The 24,688-nt window shown below is 41.4% G+C and overlaps 2 protein-coding genes across 3 annotated transcripts in view; both read right to left on the bottom strand.

Moving 5' to 3' along the window:
- Window positions 1–24,688, bottom strand: part of usp1.S (ubiquitin specific peptidase 1 S homeolog) — a 27,807-nt gene continuing 3,119 nt past the window's right edge. The window contains exons 1-9 of one of the 2 annotated variants that reach the window (XM_018259661.2): window positions 18,969–19,290; window positions 16,712–16,966; window positions 16,228–16,357; window positions 7,692–7,799; window positions 6,192–6,352; window positions 5,352–5,983; window positions 3,278–3,442; window positions 1,553–1,754; window positions 1–1,384 (exon numbers count right to left, since the gene is read on the bottom strand). In XM_018259661.2, the coding sequence (XP_018115150.1) occupies window positions 658–1,384; window positions 1,553–1,754; window positions 3,278–3,442; window positions 5,352–5,983; window positions 6,192–6,352; window positions 7,692–7,799; window positions 16,228–16,357; window positions 16,712–16,887 (2,301 nt within the window). In that variant the 5' untranslated portion in view covers window positions 16,888–16,966; window positions 18,969–19,290 and the 3' untranslated portion in view covers window positions 1–657. 2 annotated transcript variants of the gene reach the window in all.
- LOC121393288 lies at window positions 8,796–16,198 on the bottom strand. The gene is made up of 2 exons (XM_041561245.1): window positions 15,501–16,198; window positions 8,796–15,071 (listed from the first exon to the last, which is right to left on the bottom strand). The coding sequence occupies exon 2, from the start codon at window positions 13,035–13,037 to the stop codon at window positions 10,881–10,883; it is 2,157 nt and encodes a 718-aa protein (XP_041417179.1). The 5' UTR covers window positions 13,038–15,071; window positions 15,501–16,198; the 3' UTR covers window positions 8,796–10,880.

A 24,688-nucleotide genomic window follows, 5' to 3' on the forward strand; every position in this document is an offset into this window, starting at 1 on the left:
AAAAGTAGGAAATATTTTAATTAAAATTCATTTCTTACAATAAGAAAAAAAATCAGAAAGCATATTAAAATGATTTATAATGAACTACGATTAACAAATAAAAACTTCCTGTTTGTTTTGTAATCCAATACACACAGTTACTATTTCACAATAAATACAAAAACTTCATCCATCATACAGCACAATCCAAAAAAGAACTTCAGTTTTGCAGTTAACATCAATCAACACCAATCCTATTTGAAAGCAGTTGCCTTTTGTAGGCGAGCTCTAAAAGGTGATTGAGAAAACTTTAGCTGAAAGCAATGTATGCATGGTTTATGGAAAGGCATGGACAATGTAATAATGTGGTATTGTCAAAACCAAATTCCAGGCGATCAATAATCATGATATTCAGTAATATTTTGTTAATAAAGATGAAATTAGATGAAAACAAGAAAAAAAAAAAAAAAGAAGCTATGTAAGCATTCGCTAGCAGACATGACTGCCAACTGGAATTTACCTGTAATATTTACATACGGATAAAGACTCAATACTGTAGTGTTAACTCTATAATATAACAAAATTTACATATACATATGTACAAATAATCTCATATATAGACACAATCTCCAAAGAGTAACGTACATATACCTTTTGCTTACAAAATATCTGCAGGTTTTAAACTAATTTCTTATAGAAGAGCAAATAAGGAGTGGATGTTGAAAGGGTGTTTGGGGAAATAGCAGTCATGAAATCTTTTTCTTCTGTAACTTTTACTTCTGAATCGTCAAAAAGAAGCCATTTTCCTAAATACTCTTTCAGGCTTTCCAAAAAGGAAGAAGTTGAGTTGGCAGATTTGCAGGTATATGAGGATGCACTCAAGTTCCTCTCTTCCGATAGCTCACACTGAAGGTCTACACTAAAGCTCGCACTGTAACTTTCATCCCCAAGGGAGTTTAAGACAGTTTCCGATTTAGCAGACTTGTTTGGTAACTGCTGAAAGTCTGGTTTACTTTTTTGTCCTCCTAAAAGGCTTACAGTTTCGGTTTGCTTTTTGCTCACTTTGCTGGCTGATGGTATACAACCATTCACTCTAAACGAGACCTCTCCATCATCATAATTGGCATCGCTCATCCGTGCCTCGTCTTCATTTAATGGCTCAGCCTTTAGAACATCCTTGTGGTCAACAAGAGTTTTTATATGGTCTCTTTCAAGATCACTCATTTCTGGAATTCGAACATAAGCGGTATAGTGGCCACTGCTTATAGTAACCCCACTGTGCATTACCACTGCAAATAGCCGATAAAGGTCCTTGCTTTGATTTGTACTCCATTCCTCAAGAGACAAATCCAGCGGAGTCAACAATGCAGTGTTTACTTTGGAAAGACCACCAAAGCAATCAAATCTAGAATAAGGAAAAACACAAGAATTAGTTGCAGTGTGTATACAAGTAGCAGTGTGTATACAAGGGTTATACATGAAAGCTGATGAATATTAGGCTGGGGGGGGGGGCACTAGACCTTACATAAGAAAGGTTTACTATATACTACTATATGCATGTTTATTAACTTACTCAGAGCTATTTGCAGAAAAGCATTTTAGATGAATTGTCACGATGTCTGGGATTTTGTCAAAAAGAAGACTTCTTTCAGCTTCGGTGTAATGATGACACTTTTCACAGAAATATTTGTCCTCTCCGACAATTCTCTCTACTGATGCAAACTGGGAAATTGCCCATTTTAAAGTCTTTGTTTCAAGTCGGGGATCAGGAGAAACTATGAACGACAGTTTAAAAAAAGTTGAAGTGCACAGTAGCATAAAACCCAATGCAAATTCACTCAAATTAAAATGCACATGAACATGCAAAGCTCTCATGAGCAATTTACATTTTAATTCTGGTTTATGGGACTTTTCTTTTTACCACATTACATACCTGCTGCTGATCAGCTAAACTGCTAGTGCAAGTGTAGATTAATAAATGCTGATGACTGACTATACATTGCATTGCTGTTTGTAACATAGCTGTATGTTTGCATTCCCTAATTGCAGACTCCCAGTCCTATTTTGTAAGACAGTATCTGAAATGAAGTTACATTATGGGGCCCATTTACTTTGATTGAGTGAAGGAATAGAGGAAAAAAACTTTGAATTTCGAATGTTTTTTTTTGGCTACTTCGACCACGAATGAACGATTCAAACTAAAAATCATTCGATAATCGAAGTACTATCTCTTTAAGAAAAAATGTCGACCCGCTAGTTCGCCACCTAAAAGTTACCGAAGCCAATGTTAGCCTATGGGGAAGGTCCCCATAGGCTTTGCTAGCTTTTTTTGGTCGAACAAAAATCGTTGGATCGATGGATTAAAATCCTTCGATTCTAAGGATTTATTCGCTTGATCGAACGATTTTTCGTTCGATCGAACAGCGCTAAATCCTTCGACTTCGATATTCGAAGTATTTAACTTCGACAGTTGAATATCGAGGGTTAATTAACCCTGGATATTCGACCTTAAGTAAATTTGTCCCTATATATATCAGTGCCAAGAGTGAAGTCAAGCATAACTTCTGCAAGCAGCTTAAAACTCCAGCTCCCTTAGCAATCTGAGAGGGTAGTTCAACCACACAGAAAAACCATGTTGTATGGCTATACAGCAACAATGCTTTTTCTGTCATAGCTGTTGTATCTGGCTGTTCCTTTGTTTCCATTGCATATACAGTAAACATGTAGCAAACCTTTATTTTAACAATAGAGAAGCCGATACATGTCCTTCCCTTGTAAAATGTGGTATACCTGGCCAGAGGATGCCCATATTTCTAGCTATATGGAGTCCATAACTTGCTCTGCCGAGAAGCCGTGAACTTGATGTAGGCCAGACCATCTACCCTGGTCAAAAGAGAGATGACATTTGCCTACCCTAATCCTCAACCTACCACACTCCCATAGAGCACACATGTTGTATTGCTACCTTTGAATATCTGCTACCTTTGAACGGATGTAAGGCAATTTTCTAACTTTTTCTTTCTTTCTGTGCATATTCTTGTTCTGTGTTATATGAAAACTTAACTCATCCCTAACCTGCAAAATGTTGCCATGGTAGGACCTGCGTCCAATCTGTATCCATACCTTCCCACTTTGTAAGCAACTATATTTTGCCTGTCCAGAGACTCCTTTTCAAATAAGCTACACATTCAAACCCACACATAAGTGAAATGCATTATTATTCTCCACAAAAGTACACACTGATGCTCATTGTTCCTCTAAATCAAGGAAACCACTCCATGCACAGGCAATAACTTACGGTCAGAAGAGTCCTCCAGTTTTGGTGGTTCGCTTTCTAGAACAGGCACACTGATATCTTGAAAATCTTCCCTCCTCTCTGTGAAAGACTCACATTCAAGACAGCGGGTTCGCAACACCAGCTCTCCTTGGAACATTTTTTCCACCAATTCAAAACCACTTGATTCTACAAAACACAAAGTTTAATAATCAGATTTATGAAAGAACAGTCATTTACCTAAGAATACCAGAGTAGTCTGATTTAAAATTGAAGCCAAAAACATATAGCATAGCTCATTTACAAGGATAATCAGAGCACTGGAAACACTAAGTGGACTAATTCTAAAGTATAAACTGAATCCGTGATTTTCACATTTGGCTGAATAGGAAATATTTTACAGAAAGTTTGAAGAATCAGAACACTAATTCAAAGGCGAGATAAATTGAACAATAATGGGTGCCACTCAGATGCGCTTAGCCTATTCTTCCCTATCGGCCCATATTGACAGACACATCCAAGCACCAAACACAGGTGGGACACATGAACTTTTACATTTATATATTTTTTTTTTATAAATTTTACTTTATATTAGTAAATACAGTCAGAAAATGCAGCAATAACAATTGCAAAAAAATGATAACTTTTGAATTTGAAAAGTGATAACTTATTTTGAAAATGTATATTGGAAAGTTGCTCAGAATTAAATTTGCTTTCATTATGCAAAACTTTTTGGGCTTACAACTGCTTTACAAAAGTAGTCTTCCCAGGAACTCAATTAGGTAGTGCCCATGCTGGAATCTTACTCATCTCTGCATGGTACAAGTGCTACTCTCTAAGCCATTGTTGAATTACAGAACCAGCTAGAAGTCAAAATTGAAGAGGCCACAAATGCATAATAAAGTATTCTATACTGAAAACCTTATGCATAAGGTTCTATTAAAGGAAAACTTTACCCCCCGAACAATGTAGGTCTCTATATAAATATATTGCATAAAACAGCTTATGTGTAAAACCCTGCTTCATGTATATAAATTATTTTCATAATAATATACTTTTTTAGTAGCCATGGGGCAATGCTAAATAAAAAAATTGCCATTCTAAAAAATAAGGGCCGCCCCATGGGATCCAAGGATTCACAGTGCACACAAACAAACCATACATGTTAGGTCACATGAGCCAATTAAAGGATAAGTAAACCTTTAAAATAAGTGAATGTAAAATTGATGAGGGGACTATTTTAAGCATTTTTGTCATTTACATCCATTATTTATTAATTATTATTTTTTATTCCAAGATATTAAAGGATACATGTACTGTTAATATGAATACATTTTGTTCCAACAGCGTCACCTGCTGGTCAGTTTCCCACCAGTCTGACCACCAAGTAGTCAAGGAAGTTGTCAGGAGAAAGAAAGAGGCTGCTCTGATGTTCTCCTGCTTAGGAAAAAAATTAGAAACCTCTCTCAAATCTTTCCTAAGCAGAAGAACATCAGAGCAGCCTCTTTCTTTCTCCTGACAACTTCCTTGACTACTTGGTGGTCAGACTGGTGGGAAACTGACCAGCAGGTGGTGCTGTTCGAATAAAATTCATTCATATTAACAGTATATGTATCCCTTAATATCTTGAAATAAAAAATAAATTAATGAATGTAAATGACAAAAGTGCTTATAATAGCAACCTCATCAATTTTACATTCACTTATTTTAAAGGTTTAAAGGTTACCAACTATAAATGTAAACAGTTACAAATGATACATTTCTTTTCTTTGGCTGTGCTGAGCAGAATCCACGAGTTTCATTAAAATCAGCTGTTAGAATTGATACAATAGTTGTCAACATTGGACAGATGCAGCCAAGAAGTTTATCAACTAATGTATCAAATTCAATCAGTTCAGAAAAATAAAATAGTAAAAAATAAAAAAAGGATAGCAATTTAAAAAGATTTCTGGTGAACAATCTAAAAACAAGTGAAGTGAAAAAAAAAATGTTTGGATGGTTAACAACTCCTTTAAAAGCAATTTCTCAGTATTTATCCATATTACATCTACTATTTAGCTTACACATTAGCAATATTTCCATATAACAAAATACAAACCATTTCCTGAAACAGTTTTTGTAGTTTCGCTATTTTCTTTAGACTGTTCACTTTCAGATGTTTTATCTTTGGTTTTTATGCTGTGTGTTCTAGTTTCAGAGCATTTAGATGAAGAGTCTGACTGTTTACTCAAGCTACAAAATTTAGATAATATGCTAGGTTGTTTACTAGATTTCAGCCAGGTTAACCTTAGCTTTGATTTTTTCTGTGAATGGTTTGAATTTGCACTGTCAGTCTTAGGTGGAGCAACTGTACTTTTATCTTGTTTTGTATCTGATAGGGACTTCCTTTTTGATCTGGTTAGTCTCTGTTCTTCTGCTGATGGCTCTTTGGTTAATTTGGTCCTTTTTTTTACATTCCCAGCATCATTATCACTTTTTCTTTTGCCATTTTCATTTGTTATTTCAGCAGAGCTGCCATTTATAGCCTCAGGGTCACCACCATTTAACCCATTGCACTCAGCTGTTGATTTAGCAGTGTCCTGCACATTGCTACTGAAATTATTCATCTGTGAGTTTTTCTGTATTTCCTTTTTCATAATTTGACATGCCTCTTGAATATTTCCCAGAATACACTGCAAAACTTCTTGTGCATCATGCTGTAGATAACCTTCATACATAGGATTTACCTCCCTGTAAAGACACAAATAGAAATTTAGATTTTTAGTTAAACATAGATATTGCCAAAAACATGCAGATTCATTGTTCTTCTATGTATTGAAAGATTGATTTTAAAACCACTACCAACAATTGAATACAATGAAAACAGTAGCCAATTATTGATATTAAGTTATCGGTTGGATTAAAAACATACATTAATAAACACATTTTTATGACATACCTCAATGTGTTAAGAAGCCTCCTTGGTTGGGCTGCAAGTTCAGAATCATAATTTTCTGGGTTTGATAGAAAAGTTATTTGAAGGTGTTCCATAGAGTGAACCAAAGAACTTAAACTGCAGATGACATCATAACTTGCAGGTAACTCATGCTTTACAGTGTCCTGTAATAAGAAATGTTAAAAGTTGTATCATTTTGCAAAATAACTCTTTACTTTTTCCAACCATTTGACACTACGGAGTTTTGCACAGCTATACAAACTTTTATGACATTTTGGACTTTTTAAATAGTTTATATACAATTATTTTTACATTTATATACACTGCTTGTGCTAATATTTTTATTGTATTTAATACTTGATTGTTATATTCCACAGTGGTAAGGGTTAACTGTGGTTCACTTTGTACACACTGGAAAAAGGGCCCTAGTTGACGAAATATGTTGTGTGGATGCACAATAAATACTAAATAGCAGGTATTCTGTGTTTTGCTGCTTCTTGATTCACTCATTCTATATATTGAAGTGACTCCCCAAATGTATTGAGGAAGGTGCTCTGGTCAGATGAGACTAAAGTTGATGGTCTGGCGCAAACCCAACACATCCCATCACCCCAAGAACACCATCGCCACAGTGAAACATGGTGGTGGCAGCATCATGCTGTGGGATGTTTTAAGGCAGCAGGGACTGGGAAACTGGTCCGAGTCGAGGGAAAGATCGATGGTGCTAAATACAGGGATATTCTTGAGCAAAACTCTTGTGTCAGTCTGAATGTGATTTGAGACTGGGACAGAGGTTCACATTCCAGCAGGACAATGAGCCGAAGCAAACTGCTAAAGCAACACTCGAGTGGTTTAAGGGGAAACATTTAAATATGTTGGAATGGCCTAATCAAAGTCCAGACCTCAATCCAATTGAGAATCTGTGGTCAGACTTGATTGTTGTTCACAAGTGAAAACGACCCAACATGAAGGAGCTGGAGCAGTTTTGCCTTGAGGAATGGGCAAAAATCCCAGTGGCAACATGTGCCAAGCTCATAGAGACTTATCCAAAGTGACTTGCAGCTGTAATTGCCGCATAAGGTGGCTCTACAAAGTACTGACTTTAGCGGGGTGAACAGTTATATAAGCTGAAGATTTCTGTTATTTTGTTCTATTTGTTGTTTGCTTGACAATAAAAAAAAAAATCTTCAAAGTTGCAGGCATGTTCTGTAAATAAAATGGTGCAAACTCTCAAACAACAAAACATGAAAACCAAGGGGGTGAAGCCTTTTGCATGTAGATAAAATTATACAGAAATTCTCAGTGAGTTCTTTAAGTTGAATGCATTATTAACATACATTTTTTGACTGTTTACAACCATTAAACCTGCTACCCAAAACCTGAAATTTGATAAATAAGCCCCACTGTCTATAAAGGATATACTATACTGCAGTTCTCATTTTCCTAAGGACTATAATTTCATCTACAGACAAACTAAATCAAAGTTGCACTATATATTTGTACCTTGTCTTGAGTCTGCTCTCTCTCTTTGCTTATATTTTCTGCCTTCTTAGAAATGATCTCAGACAGAAACTTGATCCCACTTTTAAATCCAGGACAATAGCACAATACCTAAGAGAAAGAAAAAAAAGTTATCCAAAATAAGTAGCAACAAATACAGACTACTGGTTTAAGGTTAATTATATATGATTATACAAGAAAAAAAATATTTTAGTAATTTCTTTATAAGGCTAGACTGCATGTGATACTTTAAGAAATATAACGTCTACAAAACAAATCATTCTCCTCTGACCTGCAAAAAAAAAAAAAGGAATCGCCCCAAAAATTCTACTCAGAAGCTACAGTATTATGCAGGTATTAATATACAGCCAATGATATAGTTAAAAATGTGACTATAATAAGAACTGATACAGCTCTGAACAATATAAAACAAAGTGGTTGTCACAAATCCAAACTCTAATTTGTGAATGCAGAAAGGGTTAAGGAGACCAAAAAGGGACATGATTTTATTGTCGATTGGCCAGGTTTAAAAATCCCATTGGATTGTTTGTTAATGTGGTCCCATAGGTTTGTTAATGTGGTCCTCGATCTGACTGCCTGTATTTTCAGCTAAGTGATTTAATCGTTGGGCCCTAGGGCATATCAGGGTGAGGTCCCCAAACGAGAGGATCTCTGCGTGTATGGCCACCTTAAAGGAACAGTAACATCAAAAATGAAATAGTTTTAAAGTAATAAAATTATACAGTGTTGACCTGTACTGGTAAAACTGTTTGATTCAGAAATACTACTATGGTTTTATATAATGAGTTGTGGTGAAGCAATGGGGACAGCCATTCAAAGGAGAACAGGCTCAGGTTACACAGCAGATAAACTCTGTTGAATATAATAGTGTAATCTGTTATCCACTATTTAACCTGTGCCATATAGCCTTTTTTTAAATTTCCGCCAGTTTGCTTATATGAACTATAGTTGTGTTTCTGAAAAAAACACGTCAGTTTTACCAGTGCAGGGCAACACTACATTATATGTATATTTTCATCACTTTAAAACTTTCATTTTTTTGGCATTACTGTTCCTTTAAGTGTTAATAGAACACAAAATGCTAAAGCTGCCTCTGTCTGTACATTATAAACTTATTGTTTTTTTTTTTTACACACACTTTATGGAGGACTGCTCATTTAGTGCATGCTTTACATAATCAGTTCATTCCCAGAGCCCCTCTGACTGTGGATAGTTCTGTGGACATTATATTGGTATACAGAATATTTTAGCACATTGATACCACATTAAAATGGATTCTGGAAGAGGCAACCAGGTTTAAAAAAAAAGAATGTTAATAGAACAATTGGAAGGATTCTTGGAAGAAATTCACCGAAGGACCAATCAAGTCAACCACTTAAGTAGCCGTTAAGTAAATCTACTTGCCACTCTACTGGGAGGTAAAATATGGAACACTTTCCTCATGCAGCTGTGTGATTGGAGAATCTAATCCACCAGGTCTATGGGGTGATTGTATATCTAATTATAATTATATATAATATATGGAATTTTTTTTTTGTGGAATTTTTTTTTTAATTAACACACCTGTGTGTTAATTATAAAGTGTGTATAAAGTGTGTAGAAACATTTCATTTAAAAGCAATGAAATTGTTGCATTTTCAATCTCTCCTATGTACTATGAATGCTACAGCATCTGTTAGATATGCTCTCATTTGACAGTTTGTTACGGTCAGCCACTCATACTGTCCTAATGTGTGAAACACATTAGAAGAGAAATTGTGCTGATTCTATGTACTTGAAGCTTTTTATATCTTAGTCGGCCAGTTCTCCGCCACAGGTACAGATTCAACTGGAAACAATAGTAGGAGTAGCAAGGAATAGCCTATGAAGCAGGTTAACTGCACAAAGTGAATATTTATTGTTTGCACTGTAAACTATTCCTTGCTACTCTTACTATTGTTTCCAGCTGATTCTATTAAGTTACTAATCAGTTGTCCTGTTTTTTGTTTTAAGTGCTACCATGGAGTACTTATATTAAAATAGTTCCATAGGCAATTATGTCCAGCCCACAGGATTCTACCTAGAGAGCCATGACTTGCTAAAGGGGTGTCAACATGACTAAAAACCGCAGCTGTGCTATCTTACCTTTCACAGTTAGCAGTCCTTTCAGAATTTGAATTAAGCATGCACTGTAAAGTACAATTTTCAGATTATAGATTTGTGCCGGTGCAGTAGTGTAGGTCGGCACTATAAAAAGACCTGGGAAAAGAGAGATTTTGGTACTTACCGTTAAATCTTTTTCTCTTGTCCTATATTGGGGGACACAGGCACCATAGGGGATGAAGATCCTGCAGCTGGAGATGGACACTATGTTGCAAAATATGACTCCTCCTCCTGCCCTGGGCTTCATCCCCTGCCTCCTCCTATTACCCTCAGTTTCAACCGAAGAAGGAGCAGAACAGCCCAAAACAGAAGAGAACAGAGCAACAATACCCTCGAAAAGTAAGAACAACTTTGACCAAAAGTAAATAACAACATTATAAGAACATCACGAACAAGTGTGAAAACAGTGTCAGAATCGGGAGGGAAGGCCTGTGTCCCCCAATATAGGACAAGAGAAAAAGATTTAACGGTAAGTACAAAAATCTCTCTTTCTCTTGCCTAAATTGGGGGACACAGGCACCATGGGGATGTCCCAAAGCGCCCCCTAAGGGTGGGACACTGTAGACAAGATGCATAGCTAATAACAGCTCTGAGCACCTTCCTCCCAAAGGCAGCGTCGGCTGAGGCGTGAATGTGGAGCCTGTAGAAGCGAGTGAAGGTATGACCACGTGGCCGCTTTACAGAGTTGTTCCGCTGAAGCTTGGTGACGGAAGGCCCAGGATGTGCTGAGAGAACGTGTAGAATGAGCCTTCATCTGGAGAGGAGGAGGTCTCCCCTTGACAGCATAAGCCCTCGATATAATGGCTCGAATCCACTTGGACAATGTCGACTTGGTCGCCTTGTTGCCCCGTTTGGGGCCGTCGGGAATAATGAAAAGGGCGTCCGATTTCCTGACTTCCGCTGTGGCTTTAAGGTAGCAAGATATAGCTCTGACCACGTCGAGTGTGTGGAGTTTGGTCTCGATGGGACCGTAGGGGTTTGGACACAAGGAAGGGACCACAATGTCCTGGTTCAAGCGGAATTCAGATATCACCTTAGGCAAAAAATCCGGCGTGGGTCGGAGGACAACTTTGTCCATGTGGATAACCGTGAGGGGAGATATGCAGGACAAAGCCGCCAGTTCGGAAACTCTCCTAGCGGAGGTGATGGCCAAAAGGAATGCGACCTTTTCAGATAGGGCAGACAGAGGAATCTGTTCCATGGTTCGATGGGTGCCTCCTGCAGAGTGGAGAGCACCAGGTTGAGGTCCCACGGAGGCACGGGGCAGCGATAGGGTGGAAAAATGCGTGTAGCCCCTTGTAAGAAAGTTTTGATGTTCGGGTGCAGTGCCAGCTTTTTCTGTAGAAGGATGGACAGCGCAGACACGTGCACCTTCAAGGAACTCAAGGCTAAACCGTTCGCGAGTCCTTCCTGTAGGAAAGAAAGGGTCTCCCGCCTTTTGTGGGTCAAGATACCTCCGCTCGCACCAAGAGATGAAATTCTTCCACACCCGATGGTATATCTTAGCTGAGACGGGTTTACGTGCGCGAGCATGGTAGGAACTGGCTCTGGAGGGGCTCCGGAGCGCCGTAGGATCAAGGCTTCAAGAGCCACACCGTTAAAGCCCAGAGATGATAATTCGGGTGGACAACTGGACCTTGAGTGAGTAGGTCTGTCCGCTGCGGGAGATGGAAGGGTTCGTCTGCCGCCATGTTTGCAATGTCTGCGAACGAAGACCTTCGGGGCCAGAATGGGGCCACTAGAATGGTGAGAGATCTTTCCCTCATTATCTTTTTGACAACTTTCGGTAGAAGAGCGAGGGGGGGAAAGATGTAAACCCTGGAGAATCGCCAGGGAAGCACCAGTGCGTCCACCGCGTGGACCAGGGGGTCTAGGCTTCTGGAGACGAACTGTTGGACCTGTCTGTTGTGCCTGGACGCCATGAGGTCGATCTCTGGTAGCCCCCACTTGTCGACAATGAGGCGGAACGTCTCGTGGTGTAGGCTCCATTCCCCGCGATCGATCGGCTCCCTGCTCAGATAGTCCGCTATCCAATTGTCCACACCGGGAATGTGGACCGCGGAGATCGCTGGAACGTTGTTTTCTGCCCAACTTAGGATCGCCTGAGCTTCCTTGAGGGCCCTGACACTTCTGGTTCCGTCCTGATGATTTATGTAGGCCACTGCCGTCACGTTGTCGGACTGGATCCGCACCGGTTTTCCCCGGAGTAACGACGCCGTGTGTTCGAGTGAGTAGCGGATCGCTCTGAGCTCCAGAAGGTTGATGGGTAGCCTCATTTCCTCTTGGGTCCATAGACCCTGAACTGTGGTTTGGCCGATGACCCCGCCCCACACCCGTAGACTGGCGTCCGTGGTGAGAACCGTCCAGTGCTGGGGGGGGGGGAAAGAATTTTCCGCCCGTCGAGCGATGTGGTTGAAGCCACCAGTGTAGAGAGAGCTGTACCCGACTGGGAATGATTATCTTGCGATCGAGGTTGGCTCGATCCCTGCGTTGGTGAAGTAGTATGGTGTGTTGGAGAGGTCTGGTGTGGGCTTGCGCATATGGGATGGCCGGAAAGGAAGCGACCATCGTGCCCAGTGTCTGCATGGCTGCCCGAAGGGGGACGGCGTTGGGTCCCATGAGCGACCGTATTCGGCTCTGGAGCGTCATGGCCTTGTCTCGTGGTAGGAAGGCTTTCCCTTGGCTGGAGTCCAGTACTAGGCCTAGGTACACTATGGATTGGGTCGGGTGTAGGTTCGACTTCTTGAAATTGATCGTCCAGCCCAAGGAGGTGAGAGTCTCTAGGACTAGGGATGTGTGTTGGAGGGCTACTGGTGCGGAAGGACCTTGTACGAGGAGATCGTCCAAATAAGGAATGACAGTTATTCCCTTGAGTCTCAGTTCCTCCAATGCGGTCGCCATGACCTTCGTGAATGTGCGTGGAGCTGATGACAGACCGAATGGTAGGGCTACGAACTGCCAATGCTGATCGTCCACGTAGAATCTGAGGAAGCCGTGATGAGCTGGGTGGATCGGTATATGTAGATACGCGTCCTTGATGTCGATAACAGTCATGAACTCGTTTTCCTCTATGGACGACAGGACCGACTGTCTTGATTCCATTTTGAAATGGCACTTCCGAACAAAGGGATTGAGATCTTTGAGATCTAAGACGGGCCTGAGAGAACCGTTCTTCTTGGGAACCATGAAGAGATTTGAATAGTAGCCTCTTCGTTCGGACCGTGGTGGTACGGGTTGAATGGTTCCCTCTAAGGCGAGGTCTTGTAGACGGAGAGGAATTTGGTTTTGTCGGAGGCCTTTGTCGGTATTCTGGATATGTAAAATCTGTGGGGGGGGGGGTTGGGTGAAGTCGATCAGCAGTCCGTGTGACACCACCCGGAGAACCCACTGATCCCGAATACCGTTGTGCCATACCTCTCGAAAGGACTTGAGTCGACCTCCTAAGGGTATCCCGTCGAGAGGGGGCACACCTTCATGCCGTGTGAGACTTGTCTTGAGAGGGCTTGGAGGTAGACTTGGAAGAGAACCAAGTTTGTCTTTGGTTGCCCTGAAGCGGGATCAAAAGTTAGAGCTGGACTCGTCAGGTTGCGTCTTTGACCTTTGCCCTTGTCTGAAGGGACGAAAAAAGGGCCTCCGTTTGAAGGGTGTTCTCCTGGGTCGAGATCGAGGAAGAAGGGTGCTCTTTCCCCCTGTTGCCCGGGAAATGATCTTGTCCAGTTCAGCCCCGAAGAGTAGTTTTCCTTGGAAGGGTATGCTGACTAGGGAACGTTTAGATGTCAGGTCAGCGGACCAAGATTTTAACCACAGAAATCTGCGAGCTGCTACGGACTGAGCGGAAGGTTGAGCAACCATCCGTGCTGCGTCAAGAGCTGCGTCTCCAATGTAAGTAGTGGCGTCAGCGATTTGGGAGAGCAAGTTGTCGGTAGTAGGTTCTTCAGATCCGATGAGCTGTGCCACTTGTTCGACCCAGACCTCCATGGCCTTCGCCACCCAGGCTATTGCAAATATAGGACGAAAGGCGGAACCGGAAGCAGTGAAGGCAGATTTGACCTTCGAGACGCTTGTCGATGGGGTCTTTAAATGCGGCCGTGTCGGCGACCGGAATGGTGGTATTCCTTGACAGCCCGGAGACCGAAGGATCTACTGCGGGAGGAGAAGACCAGAGGTCAATGCACTCCTTCGGGAATGGATAAGTCTGGGTGAAGCGTTTGGAGAGCTGTACCCTGTGATCAGGGTTTTTTCCATTGGGATTAGATAATTTCGTCGAGCTGTTCGTATGCTGGGAACAAACATAAGCTCTTCTTGTGCCTTTTAAAGATGTTCTTAGAAGGTTCAATAGAGGCAGTAGAGTCCTCAATGTTTAGGGTGTTTAGTACAGCTTGAATGAGGCCCTCCACCTCCCCTTGGGTTCTGGGGGCGTCTATGTCTAGATCAGGGTGGTCCTGATCAGAGTCTTCCCGCGGAAATGACCAGACCTTCCTCATCAGAGGGACCATCCTCAGGAGAGTCTGTAGGAGATAGGGCATGACGTTTTGAGGTCCCTGGTCGGGAGTCAACGTGAGAAGGTTGAGATAAACGCTCAAGAACCTTGTCTAAGGTCTCGGGTATGCGGGCCAGATGTTGAATGCCTGCAAGTGAGAGGGATAATGCCCTAAGTAGATCAGAGTCAGAGTTAGCTGCCGGAGTAGGCGGCAGTGAGTCAGGTTTGCTGCAGGCCCCACGCAGTGAATCAGCCGAGGCTGAATTAAATTTTGTTTTACAATTGAGAAGGCTAAAAAAAGAAACCTGTGGGTGGGATTGAGCTGAGGACTTGTTGGTCCTGGGCTCTTCTGCCTTGTTAGCCATATTGCTCCTTCACGGTAGAATGGCAGGGAGGATAGATTCCCCAATAGGATCCCCTTTTAAAATCATTTATTTAAATTTATTTATTTATTTATTTTTTTATGAGGCAGGGGTAAAAGGCTAGGCAATACAAATGGGGTGGCCTGCAGGGAGAAAAGGAGAGATATGAAGCGACTCATGGGTCCCATACTCCCACAGCATACAAGGGCATACCTGCACAGAGTAGTAAACAGCATTAATACTGCCCGTGGGCAAAGAATAAATGTGGGACTTGCCTGGAATGAGAACTGAAGTGTAGCAAGGGCAGGCTAGACACAGAAGGGAGAAGGCAGATACAATATGTACTGCAGTGACAGGCAGACGCGCTCCAGAGGGGTTCTGCAGGAGGGAGAAAGAGCCGATGAGAGAGAGCGCTGAGGGAGGCTATCTAAACAGGAGAAAACAAGCCTGAGCCAGCGTTAGAATCCAGATCCCTCCTGTAGTGAAGAGAGCGACGGGCAGAGGCGCAAGACAGAGCGCGTGTGAACACATCAGAGCGAGTGCTGGAACGCAGGTGCGTGTCACAGAGGCACAAAATGGCGCATCGAGGGCGCCAAGTGAAAAAAGCGCGCCAGAAGCCAGGAGGGGGCGGGAGAGAAGGAGGTGGAACGCAGGATGCGTGTCACCCGAGGGGGAGGCGGAGAATGGCGTCTAGGGAATGAGGAAAGCGCCAAAACGCACAAGGGACGTTACACAGAGAGGAAGACCTAAGGCTAGGGGCCTAGGAGAGAGGGAGTGAGATAAAAAGAAATAAAAATAGGTACTCACCTAGTAGAACGCCAGCTCAGTTGTGCCCTGTGTAGGTTGACCCCTGTGAAGATAAGCACACAGAAAAATATATATATATATATATATATACACACATGCACAGATGTAGTATATATATATATGTATATATATGTGTGCTAGTATACACTCAGATGAGTGTATACCGCTGCTGCAGACCTCCGTAGAGCGGGAAGACAGCGCAGGGGTGAGGAGCAAGCCTGCAGACCTCCGGAGAGCGGGAAGGCTAAAGGGCATATAGGGTGCAGCTGGAGAGGCTCTTGAATAATTCAGTGGCCCCTGAATGTGGCAAGATCTTAGGCCTGGGGCCCTGATCCGTGCTCCAGCCACAAGAAATCCGTGTCTTCTCCTTCTGAGGACACTAAAAGAAACTGAGGGTAATAGGAGGAGGCAGGGGATGAAGCCCAGGGCAGGAGGAGGAGTCATATTTTGCAACATAGTGTCCATCTCCAGCTGCAGGATCTTCATCCCCTATGGTGCCTGTGTCCCCCAATTTAGGCAAGAGAAAGTAAAACAGTAGCACTGCACCAGTGGATTTTTTTTACTAAAAGGAGTACCTGGGAGAAAGCAAAAAAAAAAAAAACCAAAAACTTTTGGTGCCTAACACAATAGCACCCACCAGTGAATGGTGCTTTAGTTGTTCTTCACTTTATATTAGATCTGTAAAAGGAAAAAAATAAATTCTAGCATATAAAAAAGGCATAAGTACCTGAAGTATGCTGTTGAGGTAGCAGGTATTACCAAGATTATTCAAGCCAACAAATGGAATAAGACCTTCTTTTTTTACACAGCAAGCTGGTGGTGATAACTGAGGAGTTGGAACAACTTGATCACTGCAGCTGGAGAAAGAACAAACATCTTAATTGTTCACTGTATAAACCAATGATCTCCCCAGCCTGTTTTAGCTGGGCGCAACATGTATGTTTTCCCCCACATTGCCCCCATATTGTGTGCCAAGTGGAAATTATTGTCCTGAAGCAGACAGGACTGTGCCCTGTATTTTCCAAAGACTTATCACTGTGTGTAATAACCAGCTGTAGTGCAGACACTATGTTGTCATATGTCTGTTTTGCAATGTTCATAGGACAACTGAATACTTGGGAGAACCAGGACATTGGGAATTGGTTAGCCCAGCCTATGCAGTATTGTACTTGAATTCAGGGGGAAAAAGTCTAAAATGCTAGTTGCCTTACATTTCTGATTCCTTTTCCTCATCATTTTGGCTTTCTGCTGCTGGTGAAGCCTCAGTAAATTCCAGTGCCCTCTTAGTGTCTTTCTTCTGAAAAAAGCGCAAGGATAAGCGGTTCCTTTTTGGAGGACTGCTTTCAGATAGGACTGTTTGGCTTTCACAGTGAGTGACTCCTGGCATTTTATTCAGAAGCCGTTCACCTTCTTCAGTCAATACAGAATATTTCTGTGGCAGGATACCTTAGATTACCAAATGTCCCCTGTACAACAGTAAAAGAAAATGTTATTTTTTTTATACTGTGTGCTCAAGATACATGTGCTGTTATAATATGAAATGTTTGTTACAACAGCTCCACCTCCTGGTCAGTTTCTGACACCAAGTAGTCAAGTACTGCTCATGACAAGGAACATATTTTACATAGGGATATAAAGATCCCATAACCGCAAACTACCAAGCTCTGTGTGATCTATCAATAAATTGAAATTTCGACAAGTCAATTTATACTCTGCGCATGTGATTACAATGTGAATCCCATATACTTACATGTAGAAAGAAAAAGGCTGCTCTGATGTTCTTCTGCTTAGGAAAAGGTTTGTCTAATTTTCCTAAGAAGAATAACATCAGAGCAGCCTTTTTCTTTCTCCTGACAACTTCCTTAACTACTTGGTGGTCCGACTGGTCAGAAACTGAGCAGCAGGTGGAGCTGGGAGCTGTTGTAACAAAACTCATTCATAGTAAAAGGACCAGCAATGTCAAAATTTTTTTTGAAAAAACGTGTTTGTATTTAACAAAAAAAAAAAAAAACACCAAAAAATATTAAACTTTAAAATTTCAAAGTCTTTATTAAAATATAACTTACCGAAACTCTTCAGAAAAGGCGACAGGGCGACGATCCATCGTGCGGCACTCATTTCTCCTTCCTGGCTCTCTCCTATAAAGGGCAGGGAGGAGAAATAGAGCGCCACACAATGGATCGTTGCCCTGTTTCCTTTTCTGAAGAGTTTAGGTAAGTCATTTTTTAATAAAGACTTTGCGATTTTAAAGTTTAATATTTCTTTAAGTAGCAACTTAAGGTGGCCATACACTGAGAGATCTACTATAGGCCAGATCTCGATTAGGGTTGCCACCTTTACTAAAAAATATTACCGGCCAGTGGGGCTCAGGCACCAAAAGGAAGCGGTCTGTGATGCAAAAAGGGGGCAGAGCTACATGGCATGCCACAAAAGGGGCAGAGCAACATTGCAGAAATGTCCACAGCGCTGGAAAAAAAATTTAAGTTCTGTGCGAATTGGGGGCAGGCCAGGGGCTTTTTTTTTTAAAGGGTATTACAAATTACCGGCAACTGCATTGCCGGTAAATTCATAATACTGGCCCCGGCCTTGGAAGGTGTTTTACCGGGCATATATGGGCCAATAAGCTGCTAAATGGCCACCTTTAGGGGCATTTGCCCTGGAGGAGGGGGAGGTAGCCCTGGAGGGATTTTAGCACGGAAGGGGTTGACTTCTCCTTTAATATACTATAGAAAGGAAATAAATAATGAATGTAAATGATAAAAGTGCTTAGAATGGCACCCTCGTCAATTTTACATGCCCTTATTTTAAAGGTTTACGTGTCCTTTAAATAAGACTGGTTAAGAATACATATAGTCTCCTTATAAGGAAGGGCAAATTATTGTACAATGTAAAGACACGCGAGTAAACAACCAGGAAGAGATGAAGAGAGTCAAGAGTGAAGGGACGGCTAATCGTGTGCTACAGTGAGCAGGGAAGTGTCACTAGCGCATCACACGGGAAGCCCCGCCATTGCTACAGAGGATTGGACGCAAACACACACACACGGAAGTGGAGAGGCGCGCTCACTAAAACCAGTTACTTTCGCTTTCACAAAATCGCTTCACTCGCTCCAAGTTTTTAGTCTCAGCTCCGCAGCGCAATTACATAGCGTCTAATATAAAATAGGGCGCGCGTCACAACATCAGCTAACCCACTCATTATTCCAAACTTGCACTGCCCTCTAGATCCGCTGTACAATTACAACTCCCGCCGGTCTAGTCGTGTGTTGCATGAAAAGTGCAAGCGGTATAGGACTCAGCACAGCAAAAAGCACAAGTGCCAAGATGCGTTAGCGTAAAAATCCATAAGCGTGACACCGGGTTTCCACCTGAACTTTGCAGACAGGCCCCATAGAGAACAATGTCCGAGGTAGTAAACCCGCCGCCAGGATTGCAAATAGGAACGGGAAATGGCAACTGTAACACATACCAAGCAGAACTATTTGGCAGATGATCCATTCCCAAGAGTGTACTTTCCGCTGTACTCCTGTTCGCAATAAGCGCGGGAGTTCTCCGAATTCTCTACGACCCTATCCCCGCAGTGGACCTTCCGATGTCATCCGTGACATCACAGCACCACGTGACCACTCCGTTTCCAGCGATAGGAAGTGCAATGCACTAGTCCAGGAAATGGAAGTCAGATGAGCGGGAGATTTGAATAGAGGGGGTATAATGTAGTGTTTGAGAGGTGGAACCGGCGAAAGAACCTGTAAAATGTGAAAGGAAAGGGGAAGAACGGTAGATGATCTGATAATTGCCTTAGGGCTAGTCCACACGAGGAGATTTTGTTGCCTGGCGACTTATCGCCTCGTCTTTTGAGCGACTATCTCCCGAACTGCCTCAGCTTTTTTCCCCATGGGCTATAATAAAAAGTCGGCTGCGCTAATGCACACGCGGCGATGCGTTTTCAGTGAGGCAACTTAGGGCGACTATAGAAAACGAATCGCCGCGTGTGCATTAGCGCAGCCGACTTTTTATTCTAGCCTATGGGGAAAAACGCTGAGGCAGTTCAGGGAGATAGTCGCTCAAAAGACGAGGCGATTAGTCGCCAGGCAACAAAGTCTCCCCGAATCTCCTCGTGTGGCCTTACCCTTAGGAAGGGGACCTTAAAGGCAATGTCATGTAGAGGCAGCTGAAGTCCCGAAGACACCGAATGAAAGTGTAATTGTAGAGAGAAGAAATATATATATATATATATATATATATAGTGAATAAAGTACCTCCTTTTGTAAAATATAGGGATATTATAAGTTACCGAGGAGTTTCATGACCATATAAAAACACGAGGCCGAAGGCCGAGTGTTTTTATACAGGTCATGGAACTCCGAGGTAACTTATAATATCCTCATATTTTACAACTGGGGGTACTTTATTTATTATAATACACAAATTTCAATGAGTCATGTGACAGAAATGACATCAGAACTCACCATTTATAACTGATGACATCAGAACTCTCCGTTTATAAGGATATAATTTACAGGATATTCATGGCTTTTGTGTATTATATATATATATATGTCTGTGTAGTTACATTCATTATATTTCCACCCATGGGGTCAATTCTGTCAAACAATAATTTCAAGTAGAGCGTATTGTGGCATTGAGTCATTGTGGCAAAAAGAAAAAAATGCCCAGGCAGATCCAGGCCCATCTGAATGATGCCCAAGCTATCTGGCCACCCCCCCCCCAACAATTTCCCACCTCTACATCCCTTCCAGTCCCTTGCAACTCACATGTCACAACTGGCCTATCCAGAGACTGGAGGACACGCAAGTGGTACTTGCCTACAGTCCTAAAATCTCTCACCATTGCGCTCTAGGCATGTGCCTCTTTTGCTTACCCCGGCCTAGACGACTGAGCCATTATAGACTGGGGTAATTTGCTATTATATACTGGGGTCACTACCTTGACCTTTCTGGAATAAGGGGGGGGGGGCACAATGGTGGCCACATGTACTGGCAATCATTTTTAAGTTTGTGTAGTGCGACCTGACTGATATGTACTAGGAATATCTGTATTTTATCCATAGGGCATGTTTAAAAATATTATACACCGATATACCTAACGCTGGCCTGCATTGGCAGATGTGGAGGTGAAGAGAAGCTACAGAAGCTTCTCTTCATTACTTGCTGCTCTGGCTGTTGGCCCAAACAAGCTGAATAACAGAAAGGTCCCTCCATTAAAGGGATGGCTCACCTTTCAGTTAACCTTTGCTATGTTATAGAATGACCAATTCTGAGCATCTTTTCAATTGCCCTTCATAGTTTTTTTAATTATTTGACTTCTTCTTCTGACTCTTTCCAGCTTTCAAATGGGGGTCACTGGCCCCTGTCAAAAAACAAATGCTCTGTAAGGCTACAAATGTATTATTACTACTTTTTATTGCTCATCTTTTTATTCAAGTCCACTCATATTCCAGTCACTTATTCAAATCAGTGCTTGGTTGCTAGGGTAACGTGGATCCTACGTTACTGTAGAGCTGCTGAATTCAAAGCCAAATCGCTCAAAAGCTACAAGCATTAAAAAAATTAAAACCAATTCTAAATTGTCTTAGAATCGCTCTCTTTACGTCATACTAAAAGTTAACTCAAAGATGAACAACCCCTTTAAGCCCACAGGCAAATCAGTAAGAACACAACATGATAGGTCCTTGTATGGCCTCCTTAAAGGGGTTGTTTACCTATGAGTTTCTTTATATTATGATATAGAGAGCGATATTCTGAGGCAATTGTTTTTAATTTTTTTTAATAGCAACCATGCATTGATTTAAATAAGAGATTAGAATATAACTAGGAGATGGCCTGAATAGAAAAATGAGTAATAAAAATTAGCTATTGCAGTACTCACCGTTTATAAGGATACAATTTACAAAATATTCATGGCGTTTGTGTATTATATTTATTCTCCTATAAATCAATATAATATTTAAGTAATATTTTCAATGGAACAGAATGCTAACTGTTATGTTATGGATGTAGATCATAATGGGACAACATCACTAAAAGTAGACCCCGCATTACTAAAGTATGGGCACTCCTGCCTTACAGAGAATTCATTTTTTTAGATGGGGCTATTGACCCCCATGTGAAAGCTGGAAAGAGTCAGAAGAAAGGAAATTATTAAAAAACTTGAAGACCAATTGAAAAGTTGCTAAAGTATGGCTATTCTATAACATACTAAAAGTTAAATTAAAGGTGAACCACACCTTTCAGAATGCTGAGCAATTCTGTGTGTTAAATGACATGGCAGAAATGATGCCTAAAAATTACTCCTGTTTTGGTTCTTGGAATATGAGCCATGTATCCTCTCTTCAGCAGGCAACCAAAACTTTTTGGCTCCTGGCCTGGCTGCTTCCGGGGCTTGTCTTCTGTTCTGACTAATAGAACAGATTTCCAGGACCATTTAACCATATGTGACTGACAGCAGAAGGCTACACAGACTGACACCTGTAATGGCTGCTGGAACATGTCCCATGGCTTTTGCCACCTGTAATGTTTGCCTGATCCAGTACCTGCACCAGGGCCACCATCATAGGGAAAGTTCAGAACTACTGTGGAGGACCCCACTCATTTTAAAGGGAATGTAAACCTGAAAAACAAATAAATGTAAAAACACTTTTGTAATTTACAGTCCTTTTTTTTGTTTCAAAGCTATTAAGCTGTTTTTACAATCAGGGAGAACATGTTCATCAGGAAGTCAGAGCACTGTCCTGATATTGCTTTGCTTAAGAAAGGGGATCAGAAACCTCAGATAACCTTGAGCAGAGCAGCAAAAGAAGAGTTCCCATGTAGTGGGATTATATATCAGACAGGCCATATAACATTGAATTATACACAGTTTTCTGATTTGCACAGACCAAATGCATACAAGAGATCATTTTTAAAGCACCTCATGAGAAAAAGGGCAAGTCACAGTTTGCATTTCAATATTTGCTGTGAAAACCCATATTTAGTTTACAAAGACAAAAGAAATCTCTGAATCTTCTAAATAATTCAATACCACATATTTACATTGATACCAAAATATATCTCCAGGGACCTTTCCCCCTAAAAAATATTGGGTTTACCCGCGGGTTCGGGTCGACCGCACTGCTCCTCGCGGGTGGCGGGTTGAGCTCTTCTCCTGCACTCCCCGCCCGCCACCTTCAAATGCCGGGTTCCGGTTTTATAGTCTGCCCGCCCCTTTTGTGACGTCATAGGCGGGTCAGCGTGGGTCTATAAAAGGACCCCGGAAGTGCTGGCTGGAGCAGGGCGGGTTAGGGTTGGCTGCGGGTCAGGAAAACCCTGACCCGCTCATCACTATTCCTGATACATTTTTAATAGAAAATATGAAGACCTAAACACTTGATAAATGGGTTTTTACATTGAAACTAAGTGTTGTTACATTCTTAGGTTTGTACAAGCTGCTTTAAACAAATGACCAATCCACCAAAAAGTCCTCAATACACACTCAATATTTCAAACCTTGAAATGGCTTGGGGAAAGAAGAGGATGGTTTATACAAGAGCTTCTCAGGGGACAGGTTGGTTGCCTTAAAGGGTGGTTCCCCTTTAAGGTAACTTTTAGGGGCATATCTAACAAGGGTCGAATTTCGAATTGAAAAAACTTGAAATTCGAAGGCAAAAAGACAAACCGAAATTAAGTCTAAGTTTTTTTTGGTCGTATAGTTCCGTTTTCGATTGAATAGGTCAGTATTTGGCCGAATTCTAATCGAAGGAATAGTGCATTAGATCGAATTCGATTCAAAGTTTTTCCCAAAAAGAAAGTCCACCAATTTACTCAAAATAGGTTGTAGGAGGTCCCCCATAGGCTAAAACAGCTATTCGGCAGGTTTTAGATGGCAAGTGATCGAAGCAGAATTTTGAAAGAGACAGTACATAATACATTTCGATATTCAAATCGAATTTGGACTATTCCCTAGTCGAAAGTACACAAAAAATAGCTTGAAATTCGAAATTTTTTCATTCGAAAATTCACTGCAACCTTTGATAAATCTGCCCCTTAGTCCAATGGTCAATTGTAAGCAACTTTTATATTGGTTTTCATTATTTATTTTTTTTATAGTTATTTGCCTTTTTCTTCTGACTCTTTTCAGCTTTCAAATGGGCGTCACTGACCCCATCTAAACAGCAAATGCTCTGTAAGGCTACACATGTATTGTTATTGCTACTTTTCATTACACCTCTTTCTATTCAGGCCTCTCCTATTTATATTCCAGTATCTTATTCAAATCAATGCATGGTTGCTAGGGTCATTTGGACCCTAGTTACCAGAGAATAGAGTCCTGCAGCGGGTCGGGTTGCGGATAGAAGTTCCGGGTGCGGGTATAGTCGTGGGTCGGTGGTTCTGCTGGTTTGCCGGTCGGGCCGTGGGTCTTCTCAATAGCGTTATTTACTCCTTTTTTCTGGTCACGTCTACTTCCGATGATGTCACTTCCGGTTTACAATGACAGCCCTTCCTGTTTTACTCCTTTTTTTCTGATCATAGCTAATTCCGATGATGTCACTTCTGGTTAACAATAACAGCACTTCCTGATTCTTGATGGTTAGCGGGTTACGGATAAGGTATTTGCGGGTCTAAGCGGGTAAGAATGCCGGTCCGGGTTGCGGATTGCAGGTGTCAGGTATGGGTCCCAAAAAATGAACCTGCACAGGACTCTACCAGACGGCTTAAAATGCAAATTGAAAAGCTGCTGGTTAAAAGCCAAATATCTCAAAAACCTTCAACAATAAAAATAAAAACCAATTACAAATTGTCTCAGCATAGAAGTCTCTACATCATCCTAACAGTTATCTCAAAGGTGAACAATCCCTTTAAGCAGTTCATATTAACAGGGAGTTGAATTTGCCTTAAATTATGTTTGTTTTTGTAATGTTTAGTGCAGGAAACCACTATATTTGTTCAAATAATATGTTTAGCAAAAGGCCACAAGCTCTATTCATTCAACTCATTTTGAAAAAAGAAGCCCCTTGTAAGGGTAGGAAAGGGTTAATGATCCGTTGTCACCATGGAAACCACTCTTTCCTCCAAGGATGGGAATCCACACCGTTGATTATAAAAAATGTGGAATATTTATTGGAACACTTTAGTAACATCCATTCAACTTTTGTACAATCCAGAGCACATTCACAATATCAGTCACTCCCTT

This window comes from Xenopus laevis, chromosome 4S (genome assembly GCF_017654675.1).
Source record: "Xenopus laevis strain J_2021 chromosome 4S, Xenopus_laevis_v10.1, whole genome shotgun sequence".
NCBI lineage: Eukaryota > Metazoa > Chordata > Amphibia > Anura > Pipidae > Xenopus > Xenopus laevis.